This window comes from Phlebotomus papatasi, chromosome 1, assembly GCF_024763615.1.
Source record: "Phlebotomus papatasi isolate M1 chromosome 1, Ppap_2.1, whole genome shotgun sequence".
NCBI lineage: Eukaryota > Metazoa > Arthropoda > Insecta > Diptera > Psychodidae > Phlebotomus > Phlebotomus papatasi.
Genome location: NC_077222.1, coordinates 72,916,810 through 72,936,638, shown reverse-complemented (window position 1 = coordinate 72,936,638; position 19,829 = coordinate 72,916,810). Strand labels below are relative to the sequence as shown.

The 19,829-nt window shown below is 35.8% G+C and overlaps 3 protein-coding genes across 11 annotated transcripts in view; all 3 read right to left on the bottom strand.

Moving 5' to 3' along the window:
- LOC129800587 (probable ubiquitin carboxyl-terminal hydrolase FAF) overlaps positions 1-2,467 on the bottom strand; it is a 44,156-nt gene extending 41,689 nt beyond the window's left edge. For 4 of the 5 annotated variants that reach the window (XM_055845086.1, XM_055845101.1, XM_055845112.1 and 1 more), the window contains exon 1: positions 2,345-2,467. The gene's annotated coding sequence lies outside the window, so the exon portion shown is untranslated. Of the gene's footprint in view, positions 1-2,077; positions 2,296-2,344 lie in introns of those variants that run through there. The other variant, XM_055845094.1, reaches the window with a different exon arrangement.
- Positions 2,468-2,829: 362 nt separating this feature from the next.
- LOC129801419 (histone H3-like centromeric protein A) lies at positions 2,830-3,765 on the bottom strand. The gene has a single exon (XM_055846423.1). The coding sequence runs from the start codon at positions 3,618-3,620 to the stop codon at positions 2,982-2,984; it is 639 nt and encodes a 212-aa protein (XP_055702398.1). The 5' UTR covers positions 3,621-3,765; the 3' UTR covers positions 2,830-2,981.
- Positions 3,766-5,065: 1,300 nt separating this feature from the next.
- Positions 5,066-19,802, bottom strand: LOC129800801 (PP2C-like domain-containing protein CG9801). Of its 5 annotated transcripts, none has more exons than XM_055845468.1 (6): positions 19,671-19,737; positions 14,341-14,591; positions 13,494-14,281; positions 9,405-9,713; positions 8,429-9,340; positions 5,066-5,399 (listed from the first exon to the last, which is right to left on the bottom strand). In XM_055845468.1, the coding sequence occupies exons 2-6, from the start codon at positions 14,481-14,483 to the stop codon at positions 5,335-5,337; spliced, it is 2,217 nt and encodes a 738-aa protein (XP_055701443.1). In that variant the 5' UTR covers positions 14,484-14,591; positions 19,671-19,737; the 3' UTR covers positions 5,066-5,334. The 5 variants fall into 5 exon arrangements, with proteins under 5 accessions (XP_055701443.1, XP_055701472.1, XP_055701452.1 ...); XM_055845497.1 differs by having other exon boundaries at positions 5,066-5,285; XM_055845477.1 differs by having other exon boundaries at positions 14,341-14,581; positions 19,671-19,732.
- Positions 19,803-19,829: the final 27 nt, after the last annotated feature.

Here is a 19,829-nt window from a genome sequence, read left to right as displayed (position 1 = left end):
AGCCCAATAGAGGAAACTGGGGTAGTAGTAAACATAGGGTATTTGTAAGCCCTGTGATTTTTTAAATTAGATATTCAACTGATGATCGATGAATACATTCATCGATGTATCGATGAATCGATGAATACATTCATCGATACTTTAGGAATCCCCAGTTTCCCTTAAATTCTTTTCACTTTAATCGAATTTGTCACAAGATTTAATGATTTTTCGCTGTTAAAGTATATAGATAAATTAGCATAAAATTCAGTCTTCTAAGTCCTAATATAAATATAGGAGACTCTCGCTAATTCGACTCTTTTAAGATCGGGATACTTTTTTAATTTGTGCAACAGTTATATTTGAAAAAAAGTTTGCTGACATTTTTCAGATTTGATTTTGGTTATCGAATGAAGAAAATATTAATATGCTTAAATTTGCATTGGTTTGCCGGTGACTACACACTAGAAGAAAAATTTTCGTCAAAAATTGCCTTTTTTTTAAAAAAAATTCTGACGTTTCTGCCTACAAGGATAGGGGAAATTATCTTTAAAAAAAGCATTTTTTAAAGAAATTTCTACTAGTGTGTAGAGGCCATAGTTTTCATGTGATTTTGCATTACAGTAGACTCTCGCTCAATCGGCTCTTTCTCAATCGGGCGACAAATTTTGTTGACAATTTTTACGTTTAATTGTGAAGCTAATTTGCTGAAATTCGCTGTAGTTCTTCCTATTTTATCGTGATTCTTTATAATTGAGCGCTTTTTGTGGAATTTACAAAGGCTTTGACGCTCAATTCTATCGCTAAACCGGATGACATTTTGCCCCATATTCCCGATTGAGAGAGAGTCTACTGTATTAAGAAATTTTCATGACACTCACAATAAATACAAGTCACCTTAATGAGTGTGCAGATGAATAAAAAAAATCGTTGCATTTTAAAAAGTTTATCGCTCAAATTTCTCTATTCGGGTGACATTTCGATCCAATAAGTGCTCGAATTTGAGAAAGTCTACTGTATTATGAACTTTTTAGGGGGCGTGGCTTATTTTTAGTACTCAAATTTATTTGGCACATTGTGTCTTTGTAACTTACTTTTGCCGGATGATTTTTTTTTCTATTAATATCAAATTATTAAATAATTTTATTGATTAGGTTTCTCAAAATAAATCAGAAAAATATTTTTCTTTAAGTAAAATACTTATGTAAACCGTAAAACAATAAAAAATGTAAGATCAAATTGCTATTACTTAAAAAAAAATTAGAAAAATATAGTACAGTAAAAAGCTGTTGACTTAATAGCCCTGCTCTTCCCTTTATCAGATTTTTTTTTTTGATTTTTTATGTGAAAAGCCACGGAAAATACTTTTCTAGGAAAAAAGCATCAGGGGAGCCACATAAAAACAATTTATCAGAGAAACCACCCAATAAATTATGTAATGCGAATTAGGGAAAAAAATTGCGAATGGAGAAGGAATTGGTGGATCTCCGGATAACAAGAATTGAGAGCCGGAAGAGTTTCTCAAGATCGGAATAGCTACGGGGGCGGAATTTCGCAGATTGCTTTTTGAGCAATATGACAAAAAAATTTTCCACTTCCGCAGAAGCGCGTAGAAAATATTTTGGTATTTTTCCCAACACACACACCGTGTCCTTTTCCACTCTCTCACGCTTTTTCTTCAAACCACGTCAATCATCCACAATGGATGATTTAATTGCAATGCAACTTGGCCATTTTTCTCCTTTTCCTCCGTACACATTCAATGCGACTTCGATTACAACCGGTTCCGATGTGCATCGGAAACTTTGGGGCGCATCACACCACAGAGAGTATTCTCTCTGGCCTATTGAATCACACCGAGAGCTGTGCGGATGGATGCAGGAAGCCTCCATGGAGAATGCTGAAATAGGGTGTCCGGGAATGGCAAATAGGCCAATAGGTGCGCATTGAAGGTGGAGAAATGGCAGAAAGATTGTGGCGAAAAAAAAAGGAACAAAGGAGTCCGTTCAGCTGATGCCAAGTGCGAAAAAAGAATATTGGAGAGACGCAAAAGAATGGAACAGCGCCCACAAATGTCAATGGAGAATTTTTCAAATACCTTTTTTTCACGCACAGAATCTCACTTGGGTCTCCGTGAAAACACCACCCATACCACAGTAGCCCCTTGAGGCATCAAATGCACAGTAAATTCACGTCACGAACAATGGGAATGGCAGCATATTTGGCAAAATAGAGGAAAATTTTCCAACTTTTCTCAGCCGGCCAGACAAAATGGCGACCACGACAGTGGAAAATTATCAAGAAGTTGGGACTATGACAGAGAAAACCTGTACATTTTCACTTGAATTGCAACAAAGAGATTCACCTTTTTCTATTTATAGACGATTCACTAATTAATCACTTACTAAAATCTAAAAAAATTACTAAAAATTATTTTCTTGGAATACGAAATGTCAATGTAAATATGTTTTATTCCTACAGGGGCGTTAGTATCGATATACTGCGAAGTTTGCTGCAATTTTTTAAAACTTGATTAATATTCCGCAAGGTGGTATTGAAATCATTATTCGATGTTTACAAATTTAAAAAAAAATACGTTGTTTGTTTTATTGAGGTTATGGATAGATTGCGGGATTGTTTTTAGAAAAAATCTGCATATATTTGAAAAAATGTAGTTTTTTACTTGTAAAAGATACAACGATAGATGCAATGATAAAAAGAAAGTAATAAAATTTTTCTTGAATCGTAAGGGAAAAAGTCTTTTGAAGAAAATGGCGGGAAAATTCTTATGCATGCAAAGGGTTTGTTTTTGATATAAAAACTGATACTTTTTGAAGGTGTCCAAAATAATTCTGCTAATATCTACTTTATTACTGTCCAAGAATTCACATCCTGATTAAAAATAAGATACATAGATACACTTAATAACGATAAAAAGGATCTCAAGACTTTATTTACTAAACTTAAATTTTTTTTCCTTATGAACAATTTATTGTTTTTTTTCATATACGATTCCCTATATCGTTGTATCCCCTTATATATCGCACAAGTTGAATGTCTTTTGGATGTATTGTAACACAACCTCTGAATAAGGTGCATCTGTATGCATCTTCCAGTAAGTGAGTTAAATATAATTCTGCTGATTCCTGGATAGCATCAAAGGCAACCGAAGTCATCCTGAAATCTCCGTGTGCCAATAACGTCTCTCGTATTAGTCGACTAAATGGTGCTCTGGGAATCAACAGGCCTGTAGTCTGTTGGAAGTGCCTAATTTCTCTCAAAATATTCGCATACGGATTTTTCTTCGGTACACCTTTTCGTCTGGGTGGCTCAACATTTGGAACTGTTGCCGGAGCTCTGGAAGTTTGCCTAGTAGTTGATCTTGTTTGGGCTGAGCTACTCTGTGGGCCTGCTCTCCGGGAAGTTGTTGGTGTAGCTGATGCTCTTACTTGATGCCTTTGTCGTGGTGGGCTTGATTGTGTGCTTCTTTGAGTACTTGACCTGGATTGTGCAATCCTTGCAGATTGCCTTACAGAGGCTTGCTCTTCCTGGCTGTTGTCACTTGTTTTATCACTTGATGTATACGAACTAGCACTCTCCTCACCTCGTTCCAACAATCGTCCTACTACTGCTCTTGGCATCGTGTATAATTGTACACTCTCAAATTAGGTAGTTCACACACTTCCTGGAGCATTAAAAACTTCCTAACAAACAGTACAAATCGAGAGAAGCTAAAAAGTGGAGCGTTTTGTTTTGAGTTTGACGATTGTCAGAAAACATCGCACCGCATCGCACAACATTCTATGTTTATTTAATTTGAATTTTACGACCGTTTGGTAAACTTCCAAAAAAATCAAAAAAAAAATCTCTGCAAATATATGTTTTCTTTATTGTAAATTTAAGCATTACATTTATCACAAACATTCAAAGAAAAAGCCAGAAAAAATTAAAGATCAAAAATTTTAGGGGACAAAACAGCTGTAGAAATATTATGGTCAAATACCCACCCGGCAAATTCTGCAGAATTCTGCAGAAATTCGTCAGATTTGAATTACTAACTGCCGAAAAATCAGCAGAATTTCTGCAGAATTTTGTTCTAAGGTGGATCCGATCGTTGTATGAAAATTCTGCAGAATTTTCTGCAGAATTTCTAAAGAAAATTTTAAAATTATCGGCAGAATTTCTTTAGAGTATTTAGATGATTTCTACATTTCTTCTACCCTTTCTAATGTTTCTAAACATTATTTTAACTACATAAAAATATTTATTTCAATTTATTTAAAATTCAATTTTTATTCAACAATTTTACGTGAATACTCTCTTTTTTTTTACAATATTATTATAATGTTATAATACAATATCATTAAATCAGCCATAATAGAAAATACGAAGGGGAAGGAAATGGTTAGAAAACACGAAAGAAATTCGCGATGCTCACGAAGTCGCACGACTATCCCGAAGCCACACGAAGTATCCGATTGAATGACAAGAAACGTTAAAATTTCAAAAGTGCAGAATTGCAGATCGAAGTTTTGCTGGGTAATACCATCCCAGCAAAACTTCGATCTGCAATTCTGCACTTTTGAAATTTTAACGTTTCTTGTCATTCAATCGGATACTTCGTGTGGCTTCGGGATAGTCGTGCGACTTCGTGAGCATCGCGAATTTCTTTCGTGTTTTCTAACCATTTCCTTCCCCTTCGTATTTTCTATTATGGCTGATTTAATAGTATTGTATTATAACATTATAATAATATTGTAAAACAAGAGAGTATTCACGTAAAATTGTTGAATAAAAATTGAATTTAAAAAAAATTGAAATACATATTTTTATGTAGTTAAAATAATGTTTAGAAACATTAGAAAGGGTAGAAGAAATGTAGAAATCATCTAAATACTCTAAAGAAATTCTGCCGATAATTTTAAAATTTTCTATAGAAATTCTGCAGAAAATTCTGCAGAATTTTCATACAACGATCGGATCCACCTTAGAACAAAATTCTGCAGAAATTCTGCTGATTTTTCGGCAGTTAGTAATTCAAATCTGACGAATTTCTGCAGAATTCTGCAGAATTTGCCGGGTGGGATATTGCAGATCTCTTGTACTTTACGCATAATTCCATTATTTCTAAAAATTCTCAATACAATTTGCACTGAATTACTTATATAAATTTTTCGAGATTGTGTGTTGAGCTGATTGATGTGATGCGGATTGGGATTGGGAGGAATTTGAGTGATTTATGGCAGGAGAAAATTTCCATTTCTGGGGATATTACGTGCTCTCTCATGACAAAAAGAGTAGAACATCTAAAATTCCACAAATTTCATTAAAAAAAATGTCTGAATAATTTCGAAGTTACACACAATGTAAATCTCTGACACTGAATTCACAAACAATTTTCTTTTTTCTTTTTTTTTTACCTAAAATACAATATCATTTAGCAAGTCGGAAAAATATTTTTTACATTACAACCCTTTGAGGATGAGAAAGAATCTTCTAAATAAATTGCTAAATAATTCTTTTTTTAGTTTACATGAAAAATAACCAACGTAGGTTTATAACCTGACAAAAAATATTAGTTTTTATCCAAGACAAATACCAATAACATTTCGAAAGTTTTAACTTTAGAAATTGAAAGGTTTACGTTTAGAATTTATGCGTCTTTGATAAAATTCTGTACCTCTTACTGTGTTATCACACTTGCACATTAAAATTTTAATATGATTCACATTAATTGTCGCTGATGAGAGTACAAATTTGTAATTTGTATGTTTGAATCATTTTATATTCAAAATTTGATCTATTTGTTGATAAAAAGGTAGCCTTGGCCCGTAAAATTTGATATAAATTGATTTGTAGCATTAATGCGAAAAATTAATGCGATTTTCTCTTTAATTTTTTAATGTGAAAAATATTTATGCTTTAGATAAATTTAAACTTATTTCTGCAGGCCAAGTCCACTTCTTTATCAATAAATAGAAAAACCCCAAATATTAAGTGACTCAAAGACACAAATATAATATTTGGACGCTCACAAGCGACAATTAATGTGAATCATATTAAAATTTTAATGCGCACGTGTGATAACGCCCTTACACACTTTAGAAATTGCTGAATTTTTTTTTTCAGGATTTTTATGAACTGAGAGAAAGATATTGAAGGAGAAATATAGACAAAAATGATCTTTACAATTTGCCTAAGAAATCGTCAAGATCAGTTAACTCTTTCGTCTCCTTTGGGACTCTGGGTACCCATGAAAATAACAACAATTTTTTTTAGACTATCTAGAATCGGTAAAAAAAACCGATTCTTCTGGATAATTACAAACTATAAGGATGTCCAAATCTAGGATATTTTTTGCAGGATCCTAATTAACTCCTGAGCTTAGATATTTTTGGTCAAAAATCGTGAATTTACGATTTTCTGCTTCCTTGCAGATATTCTGACTTTTTTGATATTTCTAGACCAGAATAAGGAAAAACCTCTCGGGGCCAATAAGTCTGATAACTAACAACTACAGATTGCATAAATTCGAAAAATATTTTTTTTTCTGAAATTTTCAAAAAACTTGTTCAAACTTTATGGGTACTCTTGTCCCCAAAAAATCTAGAGGTCAAATCCACCCGAAAAAAGGTTTGTGTCTTGGCTGACCCGAAAGACTATAACATAAGCCGACAAATGGTTTGTGTCTTGGCTAGCCAAAAAGGCACATGACCCAAAAATTGGTTTCCGTGTGGAAAAATGCATTGAAATTTTTTTTTTCAGTGGAAAAGAATTTTTTCGGGTGTGTCGCTGAGATCAGCGCCCGAAATTTTTCGGGTGTCACTGAGATTAACGGAAAAGTGATTTTGCGTAAATTAAAAACGCAAACGCACTTGAATTGTAAAAAAAAATGAATTGAAAAGTGAATGTTTTAATCACACGAATTTATTTAAATGTAATTCCGTGTGGAAAAATGCATTTAAATATTTTTTTTTTCAGTGGAAAAGAATTTTTTTCGGGTGTGTCGCTGAGATCAGCGCCCGAAATTTTTCGGGTGTCGCTGGGATCAGCGATAAACCAATAATTTCAAAAAAATACAGTAGACTCTCTCAAATTCGGGCATATAGGACCGAAATGTCAGCCGAATTAGACAGAAATTCGGGCGACATGTGCATATAGATATTGAGTTTACACACTGGTATATATCGTAAATTGCATGAAAATCCCTCAATAATGCAAAATCACATCAAAACTAAGACAAACCATGCCAAATTTGAGCATATTTGATTCATTTGATTATCATAATTATACTTGAAAAATGACAACAAACTTTTTTCAAATGTAACTGCTGCCCGAATTAAAAAGTAGCCCGATCTTAAAAGAGCCGAATTTGCGAGAGTCTACTGTAAACATGAAACCGCACTTGTATTAAATAGGGAAATTAATTTTTTTAATCAAAACAATTAATCAATTAAGAGTATTCTTTCAGTTCAAATAGTTTTTTCGGGTGTCACTGTGATCACAGATAAAATGATTGCTAAACAAATAAAGTGAAAAAGTGTGAATCAAAAGAAAATTAACAAGAAAATAATTTTAAAAAAATCACTTATCGTTAAATTAATTTCTTTGCGATTGAGTTTCTTTTGCATGAAAAAAAATAACGGAAAGACCTATTCAATAGCCTGGGTGTCTTGGCTTTTTTTGTCAGCCAAGACACAAACCTTTTTTTCGGGTGGATTTCGGCTAACTTCAGCTACGTACAAATGTTCCCATATTGAGAAATAAATCGGTTCAGCAGAATCGGAGATATAAGCACAGAAGTATCAAAAAACGGTTTTGCCTAGATTCCAGGCGCAAAAACAAAATGAAATCAAAATGATAAATATTTTCGTAAATCATTTGACCCTAGCAAATGAAAAAATAGCATGAGAACCCAGGGACAAAATCACTGTTGCACAGTGTTATTAATTTCAGTATATATATAACTTCGTATATACTCTGGCTTCGAACACTTCATATTTTTTCGCCTATTTCTAAATGAAGCTAGTCCTTACAATTATTTTATTTAGATCCACATTCTTTTCTGTATATCCAAATTACATCATGTTAAAACCCAGATTCATTTAGAAATATGCGAAAACAAAACGTATAACAATGTAGCCCCGCCTTCCCCTATATCATTAATAATTCTGACATATAGAAATATATTTTAATATTTCGTATTAAGCCATACATTTCCTGAAAAAATTAAGTCAGATAGGAATAATGCAAAAGTATGAAATGTTGAAAGCTAGAGTGCGTGCGAAGCCTGCAAGCCTTTCCCTAATTAGTTCATTGTCATCCTTAAAGGGTTAAAATGTTTTTTTTTCTATTTTGAATTTCCCTCACATTTAGAAGCACATCCCTTTAGGGTGGAATTTTATTTAGAGAATCTCAAAAGCCACAACAGTGGCATGATCTAACTTGCCAGGAAGCGACTGGAAAGTACTCCCTTCGACGATTCTCCGTCTAGCGCCTCGCTGTTGCAGTCTATTCATCTCCACTTCTCGCCTAATCCCATGCTCATCGGGCACGAGTTTCACATAGCTTTCTCTCTGCTCCAGCACCTTTCTCTTGGCAGCTGTAATCATCTTGGCAAAGTCCACGAGAAGCTGACACAACTTCATGGCCGACGTACAGGGTTTCAGTGTCCCATTGATGCCATAGTTGAGCAGATCCTCCAGTCTCAGAAGTGTCAGCTTGTGACGTTGTGCCCCCGTAACCAGAGGCAGTCCGGCAGGTGATCTGGGAAATTTCATTAGAGGTCCCGGTGACGACACCTTTGTACTGTTTCTCGGTTCAATCACCGTATGGGATCTCATGTACTTGGGACGACTGGGAGCAATATTTTCAGCATTAGATGACATCGCTGATGCTGGAGCCCCTGTCAATCCCGTGGCAGTCTTTTTTGTCCGTGGCGGACGTATTGGATGTGCAGGATTTGCTGTTGTGGAACTCGATGCAGTAACACTACTGCCCCCCTTACCACGTCCGCCACCCCCTTTCATCATGGATGGAATAGAATTGGTATCCTTACTCAAATGCCCAATACCCGGACGTTCATGGCGTGTCGATGGAATTGCCGAAGTACTCTTATTTTGCCTTTTAGATGCCAATCTTGGCTCTATCACCGAATCACTTGTCAATGCTTCAGCAAATTTTCCCACAACTGGATCAAAATTGTCACTTATCCCATCTGATGTGAGAAACACAATATCTCCCTGTTCCACCACAGTTATTGACAGTGTAAGATTACCCAATTCTGGCTTATTCCCATCTACTGGTCCCAAAGCTCCCAGGGCATCTCTCATATCTCTCATGGATGTTATATCGTGAGATCCTTGAAAAAAAATTACTAATATAGGCAAAGAAAACCCCAACAAAAAAAAAAGTTGCATGATTACCTTGTGTAAATTCTCGGACACCATAAGTCTTGGAATAGACATAACCCAGAGAGTCACCCACATTGCAGGCACACACCACCGACTTCCCAGCATTATCACCATCCAGCGGAATTATCACAGCCACTGTCAGTGTACTCAGAGCTCCACCACTCTCAAGGATACAATCATGTGCCTCCCAGAAACTCCGCAATAAGCTCACCAATACTTCTCGTGTTGATTTTGCCGTACCATGCAGTCCAAAGATGGCAGTATCGAGATACTCAAGGCAGCCAAGAACGGCAGATCTTGCTGCTAAGCGAGCTCCTTCACCTGATTTCAAATATAATAACTTTTTTTTTTGAAGGTGTCTCACATGGGAAAAAACTTTTTAGTTTCGAGTAACTGCATATTAGATTCAATTTATAAAAATGTCACCTAACTACAGGGTGAGTCAATTGAACTGTACCTTTTGAAAGTGCTGTAGGGTAAATGTCCTAATTCAAAACTATTTCTAGATCTAGACGCTTTAACTTTGACAGAAGATTCAACAAATTTATAGTTCATATTTTTTTCTGAAGAGAGAATTACATAAATTTGCTCCTTGACCCTCCTAGAATGTTACTGTTTAGTGAAAACTCTTTAGATATAATTTGAAAACTTCTTAAATACAAGAAAAACACATAAGTGCAAAATGCTTCTATTGGAAACATATTAATCCAAATGGAGACAAGGGAAAGTTTCTAATTGGAGACAAACAGTGTAAATGAAACCGCGACGAAAGGATTCTAAAACCTTGTTGAGTTGCTCTTGAGTGCAGGATTTGTTTTTATTCCTAGTCTTTTCTCCTTTCCCATCTAAAACAATAAGAAAATCTCTCCAAAAATCATATTTCCGGAGTTTTCTATTAAAGCATTTGCAGACACTTCAGAAAAACCCTTTTTGTTCACGAAATAGGTAATTATTTCATTTGAAAACTTAATGTAGGGGAAAGTTGTCTGCCTTTGAATACGGCAGCCTTTGAATATTGTAAGTTTTTCATTTTTCTTTAAAGCATAAATTCTTTTCTATTAACTATTAGATAACTATTCATAATCCTCACAAGTCATCAAAAATGCAGACTCTAGATTTTCTAGGTGCTAGGGCAAAAAAACGAAACTGAGCTCTAAACTGTAATTTTGATGTTTCACAATTCATGTGTTTTTTCATAATTAAAATATTTTTTCGAACAAATCTTCTATTGTGAGTCATAGAAGGTTATTCTTGGATGGTATTTCTCCAAATACATTTTGATTCAGATGAGACAAATTTTGTGGGTGATAAAAGTTTGCAAATATTGCTCTGCGGCAGCCTTTGAATCTTAATGTTGTGTGCCTTTGAATCCTCTCTTTCCATACATTGAAGAAACATCTGGCAGCTTCCTGTTCGGGAGCAGAATAGAACTCCTACTTTGGTCTGACGAATGTCATACAAATACTTATAACATGCTATCTTGCTCCGGTCAAACTGACAATTGTCAAATTCAATGGCGTTTTCTTATAAATTTTCAAGTGAAAAACAGTGCTTCAAAAAAATGTAAAAAATGTTGTGGTATGATGACTTTTGACTACAGTGGTGGTTTTATTGAGTGCATTAGGGTTTATGCTAATCAATTATGGGTCGTTTAATGTTACAGCCTTAATATTCACAGTGAAAAATTAAGATTCAAAGGCTGCGTCAACCACATTCAAAGGCAGACCATGCAGGCTGCGTTTGAATATATCGACATCACATTTTCAAGTTCCTCACCAGGAAAAACTGAGGACTTGCCAGTCCTGAATGGGGTAAGCATAGAAGCTCAATGAACAAGAGAATTTTTTGGTGTAGTGCAAAGTGAAACTCATGTTGTAGTTTACTCTGAAAAAAATCTCAAATTTTGAACATAATTTTTCGTTCAAGAGCAGACCACTTTCCCCTACCGTTAACAATAAAGATTACCACTTAATTTAACTAAAATTATCCAGAAATATGACATAAATGTTTAACAAAACGAATAAACAACAGTCACTTTATTGTGTTTTTCATTGGAAAACATGGTCTATCGATGAAAAATTCGATGGTGAAATGGTACACTTTTAATTTTTCTGAGAAATTAACAAATTAAAATTTGTGAATATGAATGGATTTTCGCTTTATTTGGAGCAAAATTAACTAAATAATGGAACTGTGGTATAGAAAATATATAAATATAATAATTTAGTACTGTATTATTTATCATGAAAATAATGACGTTTCCATTTGGAGTAGAGAAAAATTTCCATTTGGAGCAGGTTTTGAATTAGCTTAATTTACCCTACATTTTTATTTGAAAAAAAAAAAAATATTGGCGTAAACGAGAAAAAGTCACAAAATAGTCAACATTTGAGAATCTATTTAAAATTTTGGATAAAATCACCTTTGGAATGGATAATAGCCCTGTGTTAATCAATGAACACATCGCACGTTGCCCGAAGATAAGACCTCGGCAAATGAGCCCATTCAAGACGAAGGGCTGCCTTCAGCGGATTGACACTCTGGTATTTTTTAGTCATGACGTTGACAAACAAAATTCTTCTGCTTTTGGAGAAGTAGAGGGGATTTGGCTAAGTGCTCGATTTCCGTTTGAATTTCGAGGTTAAAATAACAATCTGAGAGAAAATTTGCACATGGATGAAAATGTAGCTAACAAAATTCTCTAGCAAACCCACAAAGTATTTTCGTAAATCATTTAACCCTAGCAATAGAAAAAATAGCATGAGAACCCAGGGACAAAAAAAACTAGTAGAACTTAGTATAAATTAAAGAAATATGGTAAAAATATGAAGCGTTCGAAGTCAGAGTACGTGCACAGCCTGAAAGACTACTACCTCCACTTTATATCAAGATTTTAAAACAATAACAGTCAGTACTAAGAATTCCTTGGATTCAAATTAGGGATCATATCGAATTTCATTAAGATACTTGAATTCGAGCTGGACTACTTCCCCTATTGGAAGAATATATTAATTCATGGAATAGGACTTCTTGGAATAGAACAAAGAGGGTAAACACGAGACTTTGCTAACGATATATCACCCGCCCCTTTTTAATTATAATCGATTTTGCGAAATATTTCTCTTTGGAACCGCGAAAGTCAATCAAATCACCACTTAGAGGTTACAAATAACCTTTCATTACTATTTTCACAAAATTGAATATTTCTAAAGATAGACAAAGCTACAATTTCTAACTTTAAAGAATAATTTAAAAATTGATTGGAATAAGTTATAATGTAGTCATAAAGTAGTCAAAATGTAGTTAAAAGGTTGTAATAATGTGGTTATATCGTAATGTGACTTTTAAGAGACTTTTATATTTCGAGATGCTCCCTCCAAAAATATAGTGTATATACTTTTAAATATAATTTATTACGCCGAATAACATGACTGCGCATCGAGTCCCCAATTCTACTTACTTAATTTAGCTTAAATACTCGTAATGGAATGGTAAAGGACATAGTAAAAAGGGAAGAGGGAATATAGTATGGTCGGGTGGTCAAATAAAAATGAAAAAGTGTATAAAAGCAAATAGGAATTGGTCGAAGGAAAATTAAAAAGATTCACAGTATTGTGGTCATAATGTGGTATTAACTCTTTCGCGTCACACTTTTATTCAGCAAGTGAATTCATGTAAAATTGAATTTTTCCTAATGCTTTATGATCAAATATAATAGTTCAGAGAGGAAAAAAATATTCCATTGCGTGAAAACTCGGAAAAAACCCCGGGTCATATATGACCCTATTGTCGGCAAGGGAAGTACACATACCATTTTCAAAATCTATATCACGGGCTTTTTAAGATTTTTTTTTTTGCTTGAAGTTATTAATTTGGCCAAAACCGGAATAAACCTATTGTTCAATTTTGCTTCTTACATTGGATTGCGTTAGGAATATAACAAAGCGTAATTCAACTATCGTCTGTTTACTAACACAATTTGTGTTTATGGGGGAAGGCGTCGAGACTGTTAATTAATTCAAATTGAATTGTACGAATAATAATGGGGTTATTAATTGCATTATAGAGTAAATTGAAAAAAAAATAAGCAAATATTCTCACCCCAATTAACTCCATCGGCGAGAGCTAGGGCAGCACTAGATCCCCTTGCAACGAGCCCAAAACAGTCTGCAATGGGACTACCAGATTGTTCTGTTGTAATTGGATTTTCCTCATACAGTGACACCGACAATCCATAAGCATGTTCACTTTCCGCCTTCCAATTGACAACACCCGCAATTGGTTCACTATCCACAGTCTGCTTGTACTCCTCATTTGTCCCATCATGAGATTCATCACCACCTTCCGTATCACATTCCACTTGACGAGGAGGTGTTGTATTTTGATTAACACTGTCCGAATGCTCAAAGTCTGTCTTTTGCTGCGCCTCCCTGGCCGGTGATCGACTCACCAAACTCACTACAAGATTTATTGTTGTCTTTTCCCCCTTTCGCTCCACCGACGAAACATTCTCCGGTGGCTGATGTGTCGTTGAATTTTTCCTTGAGCTGGGTTTCTTTTTGTCCCCAGCAGCACCTGTGGATTTATTGGCATTCTGATCCCCACGCTGTATACTCAATTTTGCACTATGTTTGCTCTTAATTGTGGCCAGGGAGGGACTCTTTCGCACATCAAAATCCTGATCTTGCGTATCAATAAAGTCAATATCCGGTCCAGCACTCAAGTGAAGCCGTGACCTTTTGACACAGGTCAAACCCTCATCTGGACCCGTACAAGCAGCTGTTATCGCCTCTGGCCCAGTTTCATAAATTCCCAAACCAAAGTCTGGCAAATCAGTCGGCTCTTTGCCACTAAATATCTCCGGTGCAGAGCCAGCTGAATCCAGACGGCTAAAAATATAACAGACTGCATCATACACTGCAACCAAATAATTTAATCTTATATTTACCCTTCGAGATATTTTGTGATGAAAGATCCATCACCACCCTGACGAGGACTCAAACTACCAGCTAAACGTGATCCTTCGCGTGGTTCTGCGATAAAGCTCAATTGCCGAAAATATGTTGTAACACGCTGGCGTAGGGATGGCATGTTTGCCTTCCTGTGTTGAAACACACAATGGCCTCGTTCCCAGATCTCGTTTCACTTTTGTATAATCTTCAGCTCTTCTTCGTGCTGCACACTGTGCACTGCGAAAAGCTGTATGTATATATATATTTCGAAAGTTGCCTATTATCACCAATGCTTCTCATACGTTATATTGTATTATACCACTTCTAGAGTCTTGAGAGATATAATAAAGTGAGAAATATAAAATGTATGTCTGAAAACACGAACAGACTCAAAAATATGCCTTCAACTGTTAATTGATTAATGCGATGTAAACAGAAATAAAAGTTGAACAGGAATAAATAAAAAAAAAACTTGAGAATGAGAAAACTTGACATCAACAGTGGGACGAAATCACTCCTCCTAATCTATTTTTATAATGATACACAACACTGTAGTTGGAAAATCTCAGTCCATTTGCAACAACAAATAGTAAACAAGAAACTATTGTGGGATGTAATTGAGAAAGATATCTCAACAATTGTTGAAGAGAATTTGTATCTCAATTTGCTTATGAAGAAATAAAACATTTTTACGCATACAGTTTGGAGTAGAAACATATTAACATAGAAAAACATCAAGAATACTTCATATGACTTATTTAAAAAAAAAATTAAGTTACATGAAGACCTAATCGTGTTTGGTTTTGCTTCAAGAGTTCGATACATTAATGGAAAGGTCTTAGAGTCACCTAAAACATGCTACTGAAAAAGTGCCATACGTTCAAGTCCCTTTTATATCAGCAGAAATTTTCTAAGTATAAAAGTAATTCAAATTATAAAAAAACGAGCTTCACTGCAGCTCTATTACTATTTATTTTTATAGTGTGACTATCTAAGAAAAAAATGTATCTCCCAGAATTCAAATTAAGAAAGAAAATGAAGGAAAATATTATCAAAATCGATGCAGTGTCGTTATCAAAATTTGGCATTTTCAAAATTTTTTCACAGCCTGCATACTTTCATTAATTTCAACGGTTTGGTACTTCTAGGATTGCAGACTTCGGATGATTCCTCCACAACTTCAAGATGATTTTCTAAGCCATTGATCGCCAGGAAATATCCAGGCAAGATCTTGATTTTACTTCAGCTACCCTATCTTACAAGTAGCACCTAACTGTTAGCTAACACATCTAACTGTTAGCTTATAAATAACTGTCCTACAATCAGTTTCGAAATTAGTTACAAACTAGTTATCGGTATTTTTGCGCTTATGAGACATTTTTAGTTCCTAGTAAGTCAATACTAAATCATCACAGAACCTTTGTTTTCGGGAGACACTTACAGAGGCCCATGCTATTATACTTGAAACTCTGTTCTGTAGTATTACCGCATAAGAAAAAAACAACTCTCACTTAGACGGGACAGGAGTCTTTGTGAACTGAAGCAATTTATTCCTATCCATAACTTTTATACATTATCTATCATTCGTCCCGGTCTCGCTACTTTACTCAATAGAACCTCAGTAAAAGTCGACATTAATTTAGTCTAACAGATATAGAAGATATAGATTTATCAATACTATCGATTCGGTGGTATCGAAAAGTCATCATTCCATCCCAGGTCACCCCGCGTGCGTGAAGGTGGAAGCAGTGGAAGCAGGTAATGGGATAGAATTCGCATGTGCCCTTCTAAACCGTTGAAGATCCTTAGTCTTTAGGAAACCTTGTTTTTTTAAGGTTCTTTTTAGAAAACAAATCTGAGGATCCCAACGGACACCAAATAATGACCATAACACAATAATTTTTGTTTTGTAAACATATTTTTGACTTTTCTACGAGAGTGAATGAAACTTAGATCTAGTCATCTCGCTCACTTCAATAGGCAATTTTGAAAACATATTTACAAACAAAAGTTATTGTGCGTTGGAGCTTCGAGTGGATAAGTGGATAGAGCAGTGGCTCTATGATTGCGAGGTATTGGGTTCAAAGCTGAGCAGCAGCAGAAAAAGATTTCTCATGCCATATCGGCTTTGAATTCGTCCAGTGAATGAATGAATAGTAATGTCAATGGTGCATATTGGCAAAAAAAGTGAACCGCCTAAACAATAGAGGCTGGGTACGAGAACGAGTTTCGACTTGAAAGTGGTACTTCAGTCGATACAAATATTCGCTGTCACTGATCCCAAACACACACCGAGAAGGGATGCTGTGATATTGTAACGGCACTGAACGCCCACAGAGCTGCGATATAGAGCGGTTACCCGTATCGGGGGATAAGATAGAATAGGACTGGGGAAGCATAAAGGGCCCAATTGGTGGCCTGGATGCATTGGAAATCCGAAATGGAGAACTGACCCCTGGCAAAATCTTATCTTATTGTGCGTTGGTCATAATACTAAATGATTTCTATTCAGCTGAAAACATATGAATTTTCAGTTGAATTCTGCTAACCTTAAAACGACATATATATTTCATATATTTGGTTAGCAGTTTTTGTTCGAGAACTGCTGACCGCTCAGCATATTTTTGCTGATTGACTCAGCAGAAATATGCTGAAAACGCTTCCTTTTAGCTGAGATTCTTTACAATCTTAGCTTTTGTCCCGTCCCGTCCCATCCCGTCCCGTCCGTTACATTTCGACTTCTGGAGAGAGAACGGAAAGAGATATCGACAAGCGGTTTTCGGTAAAGATTAAAAGTCATTGGGCCGCTAGAAGTTGATGATGTCAAATCCACCCCCCCCACTCAGTAACTCAGCCCCTATGATAACTCAGCCCCTCCTCGATAACTCAGCCCCTATGGAATCGATCGATCTCAAATTTTAGTATGTTATAGCTGGGCCTAAGAGCTTTCGATACATATCAAACTTCACCCCCTCCGACCGCCCTGACCCGAGCTAGGCTAGAGGGGGTCAAAAATTGAATTTTTTGAATGGCCATATCTCCGGTTCTAATTATCGGAATGCAAAAAAATTTGGTGTTTTGGAAAGCCCTCGTGGAGCACTACACCCTTGTGACACCCCAATTTTATCCGATTCAATCGAAGGTCCGATTAATCGAAAAATCGATTTCGAATATTTCGAAAACTAGACGATGCTTTTTCTTTAAATTTTAATATGTTGTAGCTGGGGTCGAGGCCTTTCCAACGGTGGGTCGCACATCCTCCCTTGATGTTCCCTGACCCGAGCTATAATCAAAAATATCTTGACCGGACTGCATTTTCTGTAGTTATAAAGGGATTTCGATGAAATTTTAGCCTATATTGTATCTGAGAGCACGATCTTTCTAATAATGGGTCTCATCCGTCTCTACCCCAACCCACTGTACCCTGACCCTTATGCCCTGGACACACTTACGACTAAAGTCCAGAGACGACTAAGCTCGTTCATAGCCAAGTCAGTTACTGACACACTATAAATGAGGCTTAGCACCACAAAACATAACTTTCCTGGGTTTTTATGTAGATATTTCTACTGTAATGCACTAATACTCCTCTGAAAATGAAACTATTTGTAAATTCATGTCTCAGTACACGTCCAATGATTATTGTTAATTACAATTAATTGTGAGGTGGAAGCTAACTCGCGACTTAAGCCAATTTTAGCTATTCTAGTGAATAATTCTTGTTGTTATACGTGAATTCTCAAGTAAATTTACAATTAGTTTCATTTTCAAAGGAGTACTAGTGCGTTTCAGTAGAAATATCTGCATAAAAACCCACGAAAGTTATGTTTTGTGAGTGCCGGAAAATGTTAAGCCTCGTTTGTAGTGTGTCAGGAACTGACTTGGCTATGAACGAGCTTAGTCGTCTCTGGACTTTAGTCGTAAGTGTGTCCAGGACATTAATATACCCATATGGACCGGACTCTATCACTTATGTTTATTAACCGATTTCAATGACCTTTTTTTCTTTTGTTGGTCTTCCCCACTCAGACTATTTAAAATAGAAAATGACCAGTGATAAGCCCAGATAAGCTTATGGTAGCTGAGATTCTTTACAGGTGACCTCTGGGCTTATCACTGGTTTTCAGCTTTACTGTGCTTGCTGGTATTAAATATAAAATATTTCGACTTATTATAGATTTTTTTATTTAGGTAGATTTCTTGTCAGCTCTCAAAAGGATTAAGAAATTAATTACTTCATTACAAAATTGCAATTCTATCCATTGGAGTTGGAGGAGTTGGAGAGTGTAATGCCCTTGGGATGTGATGAGGCTTTGAGTATCTGCGAACGCGAACGTGTGGTGCCGGATAGGCAACAGGAGGTGGGCCACTTATTGATTTTACCAGAGATAATCTCGACTTTACAGAATATTTCAATTAGGGCAAATTCTGAGCCAGATATATTTCCCGCATTCTCCCATGTTGTTTGTGGCCTCTAGAAATTTTGGGTGGGTGTTTTTGTTTCCAGTTGACGAGACAGGCATTTTAACAAGCTTATTGCGTTCGACAAAGAGACACCAAGGACATCTCCCCAAGGGATATTATGGAAATGCGCACTTTTGCTTGAAATCACTTTCGATTTTTGGGGAGGATTTTGAAGAGATTCCTCTTCCCTTATACAAAATATCTCTGTTTTCGCTTTTCACGTGGCTCTGACGACCTAATGACGCAGAATATTGTTGAGACCAGAGAGACTGATATAAAAGGGGACACATGGGAACTGTGAGTGAATTTATTGGTTCGCGTGCTTGGGGCATGTTCATTGCTGACTGGCGTCGTCAAAGGTCAATGCCTGATTTTGCTTTGGTAGTGGGCGAAAAAATGATCACTTTAGTCCAATTAGTGCCTCCCATTCATTCTGCCACACTCTTAAGACCTGTTTTTTGCTTCAGTTTACACGGGGATTTTCACAATCAATATGCCAATGAGTGTGACTGGCATGGGGATTGGAGGAACCAGAGAGAAGTGAAAAGAAAAACAAGACACACCGTCTGGTCTTTGTTTAGTAAATAAGACGGCCTAATAAATAAACAATTGTGAGTTTTTGAGAAAATCCATACACCACCCACACTTTTCATCCAGCCTAAATGTTTCTACGGTATCCTTACTAATCCATTCATTGCAATTGATTCTTCTTGGAATATTCCTATCAATTTACACCATTGGATCACAAAGAAAATAAATTGGAAAATTCAAGTCACACACGCATTGAAAAAAACTACGACGCAATCTTTGGATGATTTGTAGAGGAATTCTATGGGGTTTCTAATAAAATTTATTTACTTACATGATTGTTGGTTTCTTCCTCACTGAATTTACAGAAAATTTCGTGAGAAATTTACAAATTTATCACTAAAATAACCATTTTACAGCAGAGAACAATTTTTTCTGTTCTCTCCAAATCGACGATGGACCACATTCGATGTTTTTCCCGATGACATCCACT

Coding starts and splice junctions, on each gene's coding strand:
- LOC129801419 (XM_055846423.1), bottom strand. CDS start 3,620: ATGCCAAGAGCAGTAGTAGGACGATTGTTGGAACGAGGTGAGGAGAGT.
- LOC129800801 (XM_055845468.1), bottom strand. CDS start 14,483: ATGCCATCCCTACGCCAGCGTGTTACAACATATTTTCGGCAATTGAGC. Junction 14,282..14,340: donor ATCACAAAATATCTCGAAGG/GTAAATATAAGA, acceptor TTATATTTTTAG/CCGTCTGGATTCAGCTGGCT. Junction 5,400..8,428: donor TACTTTCCAGTCGCTTCCTG/GCAAGTTAGATC, acceptor ATTGTATTTTAG/GTAAAAAAAAAAGAAAAAAG.